The sequence below is a fragment of the Sphaerodactylus townsendi genome, linkage group LG10, assembly GCF_021028975.2.
Source record: "Sphaerodactylus townsendi isolate TG3544 linkage group LG10, MPM_Stown_v2.3, whole genome shotgun sequence".
In the NCBI taxonomy this organism is placed as follows: Eukaryota; Metazoa; Chordata; class Lepidosauria; order Squamata; family Sphaerodactylidae; genus Sphaerodactylus; species Sphaerodactylus townsendi.
The window spans coordinates 404,839-419,083 of NC_059434.1; the positions used below are offsets into that span (position 1 = coordinate 404,839).

The 14,245-nt window shown below is 49.6% G+C and overlaps 1 protein-coding gene across 1 annotated transcript in view; it reads right to left on the reverse strand.

Annotated features, from left to right (window-relative positions):
- Positions 1 to 10,386, reverse strand: part of PRMT8 (protein arginine methyltransferase 8) — a 94,264-nt gene extending 83,878 nt beyond the window's left edge. Inside the window, exon 1 of the mRNA XM_048509900.1 lies at positions 10,272 to 10,386. Coding sequence (XP_048365857.1) covers positions 10,272 to 10,367 — 96 coding nt within the window. The 5' untranslated portion in view covers positions 10,368 to 10,386. The remainder of the gene's footprint in view (positions 1 to 10,271) is intronic.
- Between the last annotated feature and the right edge of the window lie 3,859 nt (positions 10,387 to 14,245).

Genomic DNA, 14,245 nt, shown 5'->3' on the forward strand with positions numbered 1-14,245 from the left:
TCTTTCCTCATAAGACATAGATTCCAGACCTTTAACTATTTTGGTCGCCCTCTTCTGGATCCATTCCAGCTTGTGAATATCTTTGAATTGTGGTGCACAGAACTGGACACAGTATTCCAGGAGCAGCAATGGCGTAGTGGTTAAGAGCAGGTGCATTCTAATCTGGAGGAACCAAGTTTGATCCCCCGCTGTGCCGCCTGAGCTGTGGAGGCTTATCTGGGGAATTCAGATTAGCCTGTGCACTCCCACACATGCCAGCTGGGTGACCTTGGGCTAGTCACAGCTTTTCGGAGTTCTCTCAGCCCCACCTACCTCACAGGGTGTTTGTTGTGAGGGGGGAAGGGCAAGGAGATTGTAAGCCCTTTTGAGTCTCCAAGCTCTTCTTCTCTTCTTCTTCAGGTGAGGTCTGACCAATGCAGAATAGAGAGGTACTACTACATCCCTCGATCTAGACCAGGGGTAGGGAACCTGCGGCTCTCCAGATGTTCAGGAACTACAATTCCCATCAGCCTCTGTCAGCATGGCCAATTGGGGCTGATGGGAATTGTAGTTCCTGAACATCTGGAGAGCCGCAGGTTCCCTACCCCTGATCTAGACAGTATACTCCTGTTGATATAGCCCAGAATTGCATTGACTTGAACTCTTGAATTGCATTGGCTTGAACCCTCTTGAACTTCCCTTACCAGAAGTACTTTTGTCCACGGGATTCAGTACAACTAACAGAAGAGTCTGGGGGTGTGGGTGGGGGCGGGGAATCAAGTTATGAAGTGGCACAAGCTTGAGGCAATGTGGGTTCCAACTTCACTAGCATGAGGAGCAAACATGTTAGCAGAAAATCAAATATGCAAGCAGGTAGGTGCTGTACAGCTCCATGACATCCAAACACCTCAACGCAGAAATCAATGCAGTAGCACTAAACTCGTGCCCGCCTTTGGCCCAAGCCCTATTGATTTCGCAGCTCAATCTGAAATTTTTACTAGTAAATGTTTATTTGCCACCCGCAGAAGAGGCAAGCATTCTTGTAGAGAACTGGTCACGATTCCATCAATACATACTTTCTCCACAGCAAGAACACCCTCTGACACCCGTCGTCATTGCTGGTGATCTAAACACCAGGATCGGAGAAAATGATTCAGCCCTAAGTCAAAGATGTGGCTTAAATTTGGATGAAATTCAATCTGACACCATATCTCAATGCAGGTTGTCCAGCGATCCACACCATAAATCAAGCAGCTCCCCATTTGATAGACCTTTTGCCTATCAGCAAATGAGGAGTAATTTTAAATGGTCTTCCTCCTTTGATTACCCTGGAAGAGTTCACGTTTAGATCTGCACGTGGGGTGAGAGTGTGATTGATTAATGTAATAATATCGCCTGAACTAACAAACCACATTGATCACTTTGCAATGTATGGCTCGAACGGAAAGTGAGCACTCTCCCCTTCTTCTTAGACTAATAAAACAAATCCCTTCAAAGCAAATCAGCTCAGGAAGAAGGGGTCTTCCCGCAATGTAAAATGTCGGCTTCGCTGGACGCAAGAAACTGAACTAAAGCGTCAGCTCATTCTATTTCTGATGATCGGATGGCTAACTTTCTTCAACAGTTAAACTGCTGCAAAGGACAGCAGAGGAGGTTTGTCAAATCTGTAATGAACTATGGTTTCACTATCTAACCATTCAGGGTTCCGAAGTAATCAATCACATCATAAATTTTCACATTCAGTGAATCCCTCCACCTGGTTTGAAGCGGAGAATGTATGAGCAGCAGAGTCCCAACTCCGGGAGTTATTTCATCATTATTGTGAACTTAGAGGAAAAGTGTAATAAGCTATCAAAGAGAGTACCTCGCTGTGGCTAGAAAGTCCTATCACTTCGATCTTTTAAAGACCAAAAAGAAATTACACATCTTACAAAGATTTGGAACCATCTCCATCAAGCGCTTTGCTCCAGAGACAGCAAAAGCTTTTTTGGCGCATGAATTAATTCAAGTGCAGGCGAGCCCTATATACAGGCCCATCCAGTTTCTCAGATTTCAGTGGGAAGCATGGGAGGACACATTTTACAGCCATTTTCTGCAATCCAAGAACTTTTGGATACTCCATGTGCAACTGGAGCAAGCAAAGCATTTACCTGAATGGCCTCCCTGTCAGCTGCGACAGGGTGATCACTTATATATCTGACCTAAAACAAGGGAAAGGCATGAGGCCCTGATGGCCTGCCACCTGAACTCTTTAAAGAAGAATTTCCCGGAGTTCTGGGCCCCTATTTTTGGCTACCCTGTTTACCAAAATTAACAACCCCAGTGGCTGTATCCTAAGCATTGGACTGAAGCTATCATTGTACCTCTCTACATAAAAGGCGATTACATCAAATCCATCTAACTATCGCCCCATAAAGCTTGCTTTCAAGTGGCTAAGTAAGCTTTACGCTTCGGGAAGATTGCCTTATGATCGTCTCACTGCCTGGAATTCCTCTTCCTGGTGCTAGGCCCGGAACAGATAGGATATGCCACAGGTAAATCCACCCTTAGACCATTGTCTGGGTTTTGAAACCATTTAGGCGGAGAAATATTGCCACCCCAAAGGGTGGGAAACTCCTTCGCTTGGCTTTTCCTAGATTTGAAATGCGCATTAGAGCTCTATCCCCAGGAGATCAGCTGTGGGAAAAATTGACTGTGTTGGGAATAAGGCCAGAGATTACTTTCTGTTTCTTGATTAGCCAGTTGTATTCCTCAACTTCTACCTGTCAAGTTCGTTGGCGGATGCGTCGCGCGGGCAGCTAGCTTCGCCTATAGTTTCTAACAAAGGGAGTCAAGCAGGGTTGTATTCTTGCTCCTCATCCTGTTCAATCTTTATTTAATGACGACCTTGCTCCTCATTTTATCTCGAATACTGAAAGTCATGCACCCATTTTGGGACAAAGAGACCCACATGTGCGCTTCTCTATGCAGGCGACACTGTGTTACTGTCTCGGTCCAAGGTGGGCCTGCAAAGACACTACTTCAAGCCTTTGCGGCGTACTGCACAAACAGTGCCCTGTAGATTAATTATAACAAATCCGAAGTGCTTCAGTCTTTTTGAATTCAAAAGAAACTCAGCGCGTGGAAAATAGGCGGTACATTGATTTGAACAGGTCCATTCATGCAGATATTTAGGAATCACCTTCCTTCATTCCTTAACCTGGACCTCTCACTTATCCACCCAGACTCTCTCAATACAAGTAAAATCCAAAGTGGCGGCAATATCCGGATTTTTTTCACACCAGAAGCGGTCAGTTTTTTATACGCAATGGTAGGTTTTCAGTTAAAACTACTGCCACGAATTACTTTACAGAGCTCCAATCTGGGGAGCAAAAACCGCTGAGAAATTAGAGGGTGTTCAATCTTTGTTTCTTAGAGTAAGTTCAGTGGGTCTTCCAAACTCAGTGCGTATCAAGTTCTTTGTTTAGAAACCCGAGGCAAGACAATTTTTTCCCGGGTTTGGCTCTCTTTGTTTAAATAAAGCTTCGCCCTTCATTATAGAGCCCTTGCGGGCAGTCGCACATATTTTCTGTGGAGCGACCAGTTCGACTCCACCTGGCGCACCAAAATTATCAAGCAAATAAACAACATAGGTGTATCTTTTGACCAACTCCTACTGATGGGCCGAAGAAGACGAGCTTTCGAGAGTTTTGAAACAAGCGTACTCTTGACATTGAAGGGCAGCTTCTCTCACAGCTGGAGCCTGCAAGAACTTGTTCTCCCACATTTTAACATTTCACCACCATTGCCGGGTTTTATGGCTAAATATGTAGGTAATTTAACCGATCCACATCTCGCCAGATATTTTTTATGCTTGCTTCCATTCAAATGTATTTACCGACTGCCCAAACAAGGAGGCGAATATCATGGCAGCCCACAGGAGAACAGGACTTGTTCACCAATGCAGCGGAGCCTACCCGAAATTAGCTGAACACGTGCTCCTTCATTGTAAAGATTTGGCAGTCTATCGGTTGCTTTTTCTCGAGGCCATCTTGAAGAAATTTTCAGTGAGATCAGACAAGGAAATAGTTTCACACCTGCTTAGTGACCATCATCCCCACACTACTGAATCAGTTGCCAGGTTTTTAACAAAGGCACTTGGATCAAGAGTGAAACCTTTGTGTAAATTTTAGTCAATTGGTTTTAACATAATCTGTATTTTACCACTCTTTATATGCCATTAAAGGTTTTGTATTTGTATTTGTATTTGACATCCAAACACAGAGCAGCCTTCTGTCCCACAGCTTCGGCAACGTTGTGGCCACACGAGCACACTGTGAGTCAGGCTGGGGGTGTTCCCAGGAGTGGAGCCGACTTTTGTTGGCTTCTACTTTTAGCCTGGGAATACCCCCCTCCCCCCAGCTACAGACTTACCCCACCAGGTAGAAATATCCAAAGCTGTAGCCACATTCTTAATACGTGTTTTGCATGCCTTGTAATAACACTCTTCTAACTGTAACTTCATTTAGTTTTAACTGTTTTGGCTTTTTTCTAATGCCTATTAAAGGTCTCTGAAATCTGAACTTACCCCACCAGAAATTGTGGCATACTGTAAGGTTACCTGTCAATAGACATTAACCAGACTCCAATATTGATAATGGTAGTCTTTACTGAAGTTCTATGCAAGGCAATTAACCATACTGCTTTATAGCCAGATCTGAGAAACATGGGAAAATCGGGATGAGATATTGCCCATACAGCCCCCACCTTTCCCTCCTTGCCGCTGGAAAAGACAAGAAACGTTCAGATGTTCATGTTAGCTAGGAGAGTTTCACTGATGGCCAGGCACTACTAGTCTTGGAATGTGGGGCAGGAAGAGTGAGAACAGAGACTGAGTACAAATAGTAGCCAAGTGCCCGAGAAACTGTGAGGTAAACATGACGTGCCCATGCCCTTGAGACCCAAGCTCCCGACAGGAGGACAGTTAAGAAGCAGCAAGAAGCTGCAAGTGGGATTAGGTGATTAGTAGCTGAATGGAACCAGTTGGTTCAGGACACATGAGCATTTTGAGCAATGGGATTCTTTCAGGTGACCACGGTTGTTGGTAGCTGCTGTTCTTCTGGCCTTCTTGTGCTGCTTGAAGCCCCTTTGGAGGCAACGCAGCAGTCAGTGTTCCTTGTAAGGTCCTGAAAGCACGATGGTCAATTAAAAAAACACCTTGGCTCTTATTTGCAAATCATTGGAATGGATGTTGCACATACACAAACAGATGTATAAATAGATGTTGTTTGAGGCACAACCCTCAAACAACATTTTTAAAAACAATATTGCAATATTGAATTATTGCTACCTAGTTCTGCAACTGGTTTTCCTTCAAAAACCACACCTCTGGGAAAGTGAGCTGTGACTCACCAAAGCTCATATTGAAATAAATTTTGGCACTCTTTAAGGTGCTGGTGGAATTCTCTGTCAAATAAGACCAGGACTCTGTGGGACTTATCCCAATTCTGCAGGGCCTGTAAGACAGAGCTGGTTGAGCGCAGCTTCCTGCCCCATGCCTTGTTCCATTGTCTCTTTTTCGCCTTCCTTCTCCCCTTAGTTGTTCGTTTGAAGCACCTATACTACTCAACCCTGGGAGGCTGCAGTGGTTTACCAGCATGGGCTTTGGCTTCATGCATATATGCATTTGACATGCCACTCCATTAAAGTGACTCTTTGTTGCAAAGCCCATTTCAATAATTCAGGGTGCAGAGCCTGTTTGAAGGCATAAATCTTGACAGGCTCATCCCAATCAGAGATTTTGCTGGCCACTGTGCAGAAGTTTTCCACAAACTCAATGAAAGGCGTATTCCCCTGACGCATCATCATAAGTTCCTTCTTCGCCTCCTCCCCCACAAAGGGGTTTTCAAAGCGCTGGTGGAGAGCCATCACGAATTCTTGAAAGTCCCGTAATTCACCAGCCCCTCGCTGGAACAGACTCACATACCATTTCGCCGCAGCCTCATCCAATGCGGATCCCACTTCATAACCTGCTCAGTATCATGCTGGTACTGCCAGTCGTATTGCTGCATGTGAGAACTGACTCGCACCAAAAAAGCCGGGAGCTGTTTTTGGGAGCCATTGTAGCGCACATTCAATCTTGCACAGGGGGCTATAGGATGCGGGTATCCAAACGGAGGCACCATCGGGTATCCGAAGCGGGTACAGGAGTGGCAGAGGTGGAGGAATCAGAGGTGGTGCTGGCACCGGCTGCACAGGTGGAGCAGGAATTACAGGAAGAGCCAGTTGACCGGCTCCAGCCCCTTGCTGTCCATCCGCTGCTTGTCCTGGCACCCCCACTGGCACTCCACCCCCACCTGGCACCCCATCGGCCGGGATCAGGGGCTGCCCAGGTGGAACCTGTTGCATCTGAGCCAACTGGGCCTCGTCCTCAACTCTCAGTAGTTCAGTGCGGGTCTGACCAACAGTCATACACATCGCCTCCATGTCTCAATGCATCTGGTGCAAAGCACGTTGGGGCTCCATCTGCTCTTCTTCCCAAGTGGCTTTGTTAGCAGGATCCACCAGCTTATTGGGTACCACAGACCCCCTTGTAAGGGGAGCTGTAACCCACCCTCGGGCCTCGTCCAAATCCAGCAAAGAATCAGTTGGCACTATAGACGTTTCTTTCCGACAATCTGTGACTCCTGTGTCAAGTGGAGCAGATAGGAAGTGAGTAGCTCCTGCAGAAGGGCCTTCAGCATGCTGCAAAGGGGAGGCAGTGGCTCATCCACTCCCGACCGGCCCTAGGTAGGGGTCGCAGGCGGCGAGTCCCGACTTATCCAGCCGAAGGGTAGTTGACCCTGCAGAAGCAGCCTTGGTAGAATCCAAAGTCGTCCCGGACTCCCCCTCCTCATGAAGGCCAGCCGCAGCCTCCATAGCATGAGGATCAAAAGAGAGCCTAGACAGTCCTTGAAGAAAAGCAACTAAATATTTAACATGTGAAATTTCAGCGCCAGATTTGAGCATGAAGTTCGACACGATGAGAATTCTGGCTTAATGTCAGATCCTCAATGATTGAAACAACACCTTGTAGAGAACAGAGGTGTATTCATCCAGAGGACAGCTTAGAAAAGCCAGAATTGACTTTTCTGTGCGCACACAGCAGTAATAGCATGAGAGGAACACCCCCCCCCCCCATGAGAACAGACAACGGAATATGTAGGCAGTTTGAGAAGAGCAAAGAGTCCGTTGGAGCTGACCTTGGCCAGTCCCTGGTGGAAAAACCAGCTTGTGACAGAGCATAATTCCCATCCCCCAAAAGCCCAAAGTGTCAAGCAGCCCCAGCACCCACTAGGCATCCTGACAAGGTGCTTTCATAAGCACTGAGGCCAGGGGTGGGGCTTGGGGAGGCGTGGGCCCAACCCCCCTGAACCCACCCCATAAAAAAATCTATACCTATGTCCCTGGATTCCAGCAAATGGACACTGAAAGGCTCCAGACCTCCACGCCTGGAGACTTCTGTAGCAGGCTGCGTATTTTCTGTCATTTGCATGGGACCTTGAGCCAGTCAATGGAGAACATGCAGAAGGCCACCCCAATCCCAGGCAGGCACCAACCGGTTCCTCACACTCGCTTTTCTGTGGGGAAAGAACATTCTGTCGGGCAGCAGGGCTCTCAGCCAACACTCCCAGGATGGAATGATTTTAAACTACCTCCAAAGGTCTCAACAAGGTCACATGGTTCACAGTGTCAAAGGCTGCTGATAGATCCCGCAAAAGCCACAATGAGGCTGAGCCCTTGTCTACATTCAGGTGGTAGATCATGACTGAGCTGAAACTAGCTGGAAAGGTGTGCAGGGCAGGTGAGTGGTCCAGAAAGCTGTTCTCCTGCTCTCGCTGTCTTTTTCCCCCCTTCCTTGCAAAAGGCAAAACAGAGACTAGGAACTAACTGGCTACATTTTACCTGCGTTGCGCCGTCTGCATTGGCTACTGGTCGAGTTCTGAAACATTTTCAAGGTGTTGGAGCTAACCTTTAAGGCCTTATGCAGCTTAGGACTCCTCTTTCCATTACCTGCTTGGGACCGTCTTGCCTGCCATCATGTCCTGGTAGGCCTCTGCATTAGGCAGAGGCCCAATTTACCTGATGGTTCCGGCCCCTCAGCAATGATCGCTTGGCTGCCCTCCACTTTCGGGCCAGGGCAGCACTACCAGCCATGGCCCCTGCCTGGCAGAACGCTCTCCCTCCAGTTGTCCAGGCCCTGCGGGACCTTGTTGAGTTCTGCAGGGCCTGTAAGACCGAGTTGTTCCACCGGGCTTTTGGGGAGGCTGGCCACTGATTGCCCCCCACATCCCATCAGTGGACCCTGCCGTCCCCCCCTCTTAGGGGGTTTAGTCATGAGATGCCATCTGTTGTGTTGTTGTGTCACTGTGTTGTATAATTAGCACACTGCATTTTAAGGGGCTTAGTTTTAAAATGTGCAGAGTCATAGTTTAATTATTTCTGGTGGGTGGTTTGATTTTATTTGTACTCTGCTTGTATATTCTATGTTCACCGCCCTGAGCCCTTCGGGGGAGGGCGGTATATAAACGTAGTAGCAGTAGTAGTAGCAGTAGCAGTAGTAGTAGTAGTAGTAGTAGTAGTAATAATAATAATAATAATAATAATAATACATCTTTCTTCTCCAGTGAACATTTTTAAAGTAACAGACAGATGGTTACCTGTTCCAGAGTCCAGGGGAGGGCGCCCTGAGTCTGTGATGGATTTATAATAGACATTAGGAACTCATTAATGTGATGATCCTCATATGCATTCAAGTAAGCAGGACTGGCAAGGAGCCAGACTACAAATGGGAGTCTTTACAGGTCTCAGGAGCCTGCTGGCCTCCATCAAAGTGTTCCATTCGTGGGCCAGACGAATGTACTGGGATTTTGGATATTTCAGTTATGTGCCAGCCAGCAGCCATCCCCAGTAGAACACATCTGAGAGACTTTCCCCAGCAAAAGAATCAAAACTCATCACCAGTTCCTTGACTCAAAACTAGGGAAGAGCCCAGCCGTCTTTTAAGGGAATGTCAGGCACCTGCTACAGATTAGCCAACTACAGGTTTACTTAATTAAATGCTGGATTAATCAAGAAAAGCATCAGTTCATTAACAGACATGAAGCTACTTAACTACTGACATGAAAATACCACTTGTAGAGGCAAAATGCAACGGAGGCGACTGCAAATGAGGACAAAGGTGCTTATTGCTGGGTACTGGCCTGGGCTTGAACTCCTGAATGTGTGTCGGTTGTGTTACCCCCCACTTGATTTTGATGCCAGTGAGTAAAGACTAGGGTGCTTTGATGGTTGACTGTTGTCTCTCTGTGCGCGTTTGACATCACTGGGGCTGTGGTACACGTAGCCATGACATTTCTGCACCAGGAGACTCCGAGAGGGAAGCCCTCATGAACGAGTGTCCAGCTGAGGGTGGAACTTGCTTGACTGCTGTGACCACGAAGTCCCCCTTTGCCTTAAGCGGCAGCCACCTCTCCCCGACCGCCGAGCAAAAGGGCAAGCAGCCCTAGTGGGTCGAGTGAGCAACAGCTGCCGCTGCCCCCCCCCCCCCCCCCGCGCAAACACTCGGCCTGGCCTTTCCTTCAGCAGGGCAGGGTCAGTCCGCTCTTGCTAATTAAACGGAAATTCACCTGTGTGAGGCTGGCAATATGGGCCTTTATTCACTCTGGAGGACATCAGAGCTCTTTGCTTGTTTCACTTGTTTGAGTGGCAGGTGGGCTGGGCTGTCCGAGAGGCACTCCGCCGGCAGCCCTGGCGGAGAGGGGATCGGGAGGGGTCCAGGCAGGGCTCCACGGTCGACTGCGGCCGCTTGAAGCCCCTGCTCGAGGATGGCAAGCCGGGATGCCCCCTTGGGCCGCTCGTTTCCTGGCGGGTCTTCTGGCCTGGGGGCAACTGGCCGCCCTCCACCCACCCGCCCAGCTGCTGGGGAGCCTCGGGAGCAGCCTCGGCAGCAACCCTCCCGCCTGCCAGGGTCTCGGCCCCCTCCCCAACGGGTCAGCGGGAAACCCCTCCCTCAGCTCAGGCCGAGGCTCCTGACCCTGCCCCCACCCCACCCCCGTCTGCCTGGCTGGTGGCGGTGACTCTGTGGAGCCTCTTTGGCGGGGCTTCGGAGGATGGTGGAGGTGGAGGCGACCGCGCCGCTGCGGCGGGGCTTCCTGGCTCTCCCCGGGGAGCCGCCGTGGGCAGGTGGGGCAGCGGCAGCAGCAGCAGCAGCACCCTGGACAGCTCACTCGCCCGCTCGCCCGCCCGCGCGCGCCTCCGCTCGGCAGACTGACCTGGGCCGCGCCCTCGGGCGCCTTCCTCCTCCTCCTCCTCCCGAGCAGCAGGCAGCGGGACGAGTGCTTCAGCCCCATCGGCCGCCCCCGCCGCATCGGCCGGCTGCCGGCTCCTCCCCGTGCTCGCCCCCGACGCCCCGCGTCCCCCCCCCCCGCCCGCCTCCCTGGCCGCGCCTCCCTAGCCGGGCTCCCGCGGCGGGATGGTGGTTGGGAGGGGGGCGGGGAGTCCGGGGCAGGCGAGCGCGGGGCGGCTTCCCAAGGCCGGACGGCGCGCCCCTCACCCCCCCCCCCACCCCCCAGTTTCGGGAACGGGGCTCGGCCGCCCTTGGGGGATCCGCCGCCGCCCGGCCAGCCCTTGGCCCTTCCCGCGCTCTCTGCCGCTGGGGCCAGGAGGAGGGGGCGCCCGAAGACGTGGGGGGGGAGGGGGCTCCCCGCCAGCTCCTGCAGCGGCAGGTTCGTCCTCCCTCCCGGGACTCGGGCCCTCTGCTGGCGTCCGATCAGAAACCTCCGCAGCCCGCGACTTGGTGGCCCCGGGGAAGCCTTTCCAAGGCGAGAGGCGGCAGGGGCGTGGTTTGCGCCCCGGGGGTTCCGTGGAGGTCCCCCATCCCAATACTTGCCAGGGTCAAGACTGAGGGAGGACCACTGTCCCAAGGTCACCCAGAGGGCTCTTCTGTGGCACCAGAGCGGATTCCAATCTGGCTTTCCCCTGTCCTACTTGGACACCTTTACCACACAACACATTAAAACACACACAAACGCACACACACACACACGTGTACACAGAGACTTTTTAGTTCATTAGATCTTTCTCCATCTTGATGTTCTGAAATTTTAAAAATTAATAAGCGTTGGGGGGAGAACATATATTTTTAAAGGGCCATAATTGTAAAGGCCACTCCCTGCGCACCTTTCTGTGCTGAACCCCACAAGGTAAGTTGATTTACATTTGTGCCCCTTAGGTCAAGTTGCCCTCTGATCCAGTGATGTAGGTATAGATTTTTATGGGGTGGGTTTGGGGGCATGGCCCCGCCTTCCCAAGCTCCACCTCCGGCCTCAGTGCTCATAAAAGCACTCTCCGAGACCAGGGAAAGCAGACTCCCCCGCCTCTGCCCCCCCCACCTGCTGGGCTCCCAGCCGGCAGCCAACAGTCCCTTCTGCCCTCCCTCCCACACACCCCAGCAGAGGCGTAGCTAGGGAAAATGGTGCCCGGTGCAAAATCTGAGCTTTGCAGCCTCTCCCCCCCATGGGCGGCTGCTGTGATGCTGGAATCCACCCCCAAACAGCATCACCTTCAAAGGTGTTTAAACTAGGGAGTCCAGATTCTTCTTTTAAATCCACCTCAAAGGGTGAGTCTGGGGTCCCCAGTTAAAACAACAATGAAAGTGATGCTTTTGGGGTGGATTATCCCTCACCCTGAAACAGCATCACTTTCAATGTTTAAACTGGGGACCTCAGATTCTCCTTTTAAGTCCATGCCGAAGTGGGTGGATTTAAAAGGGGAATCTGGGGAAATTTGGGGGGTGCCTGCTATCAGAGGTGCAATTGTTAAGCTAGCAGCACCAAAATTTCAGGATATCTTTAGGAGATTCTCCTGATGATACCACCCAGGTTTGGTGAGGTTTGGTTCAGGGAGTCCAAAGTTATGGACCCTCAAAGGTCTAGCCCCCATCTTCTATTAGGTCCCATTGGAAACAATGGGAGATGGGGCACCCCCTTTGGGAGTCCATAACTTTGGACCCCCTGAAGGTTTGCCTCACCTAACTTGAGTGGTAGCATCAGGAGCGTCTCCCAAAAGATCCCTGAAATGTTGGTGCTGCTAGCCTAAAAACTGCAGGCCAAAAATAAAAAACACACTAAAAAATACCAAAAAAACACAAAAGGGGGGAAGAGCCTTGGACATATAATGTGGGGGTTGAACCTGAGAACCCCCCACCCTTACCTCCGTCCTTGCTCTGATCCCTCCAGCAAGGAAACAAACCAACCACAAACAACAAACAGCCCAAGTGCTCCTTGAGTATAGGGAGAAGAGGCAAGGTCATCTCTAGGGGACAGAAATAATAGGGAAGGGAACAAAGGAAATGCCCCTACCTTTCGGCCTCTGTGCAGAGCACAGGCTTTCCTGCCATGAGGAAGAGTGAGGAGGCCCACTTCAGACTGCTGATTTTCAGATGCTACTAACAGCCTCTCTCTGGAGCAGGTCCCTCCTTGCACCTGTGGGAATACTCTTTCCACCAGTGCAAGGGGCAAATGCTCCAGAGGAGGGACAACTTACCTGGGCACCCAGCTCCATGGCACCCAATCAGATGCCTCCCAGGCCCTAAAGCACAAAATATTCCACTGGCATGGCTGGGGACATTCTGGGGGCACGTGCGCGCGGGGGGGGGGGGGCTTTAGTCAGCCTCCAGAGCCTGGTCTGGAGCTGCTGGTAGAGATATTCCCTTGTGCCCTCGGAGCTGCTGGTGGAGATATTCTACAATTTTCATGGTGTATCTCTATTCCCCTCTATGGGAGGTTTTCAACTCTCTCTTTTAAAAACTTTTAACTTCCCTCAGCACTGGCCCCGCCCGCTGACCCAGTCAGGATTGGACCCTGCCTTTCTCCTCAGTGGGGACCTAACGTGACTTACAACATTTCTCCCACCTCTATTTCATCCTCACAACAACCCTGTGAGATAGTTGGCACTGAGAGTCTGTTGCGGGCTCAAAGTCAGCCATCAAGACTCTGTGGCAAAGTGAGGATTCAAAGCTCGGTCTTCTAAACCCTAGTCTAGTACTGCACCTGCTCTATACCTAGGGTTTAAGAAAGCAGATTTCAGTAAGCTGAGGAATCTACTGGGGGCGATCCCATGGTCAAAAAGGAGTGCATGATGGCTGGGAGTTTCTTAAAAGTGAGATCTCAAACAGTTTCAATGAGGAGGAAAAATGGGAGGTGTCTAAGGAAACCAGGATGGCTGTCTAAAGAACTTTCGACTAAGCTAAGATTTAAAAGGACATGTACAAGAAATTGAAGAGGGGGGGAAATCACCAAAGAGGAATTCAAACAAACAAGCAGGGTGTGTAGAGAGAAAGTCAGAAAAGCTAAAGCTCACAATGAGCTGTGGCTTGCCAGAGAGTTTAAAAACAACAATAAAGCCTTTTTTTCATTATGTTAATAGCAAAAGGAAGAAAAATGATAAGATAGAGTCACTACATGGAGAAGATGGCAAAATGCTAACAGGGGATCGGGAAAAGGCAGAACTACTCAACACCTTCTTTGCCTCAGTCTTTTCCCAAAAAGGAAATGGTACTCATCCAGGGAAAAATGAAACAGAAGAAATGGTGGGAGAAATTCAGCACAGACTAAAGCGGTAGTGCAGGAAATAGGACTGAAGCATACTAAATAGCGGTTAACAAGAGACAAAAAACATCGCCAGTCCTGCTGCTTAAGAACACAAATACACAAACTTTGATACTTACTAAGTGGATTGAAAAGTTTAAAACGGCTATGAATATACATAAATGCCAAAAGTTACAAAAATACAAACCACTAACAATACACATATACAGAAAATACAACTGTGTGCATAGGAACAATTATATTCTATGAGTTCTTTTTGTTTTGCTGTGTGACAAAACAGAGATAATTATAGTCCTTTACTGTCAGCATACATGAGGGATTTGGTTATTGGTCATAATAGCTGTATACCTTCCTTACGAGTGCAAAAATCCAGAATGAGGCATTCTAAAACACCATTTGCGATATTGAGACGATTTTGTGAGCTCTTCCTCAGTAGAATGCTGTGACCATTAGATACAGAAGTAGTTCTCTGCAATTAGGTAATTCAATGCCACACCAATGCAGCAACTTTCACAGTTCCTAAAGCACTGAATACAGGACACGTGGGAACAAATGACTCTGTAAGATGTAGCTTTCGGGACATCAGAAGGGATTTTGAGACTCTAGAAAGGAAGCTGAAGGATCTGGATGCAGAGGGG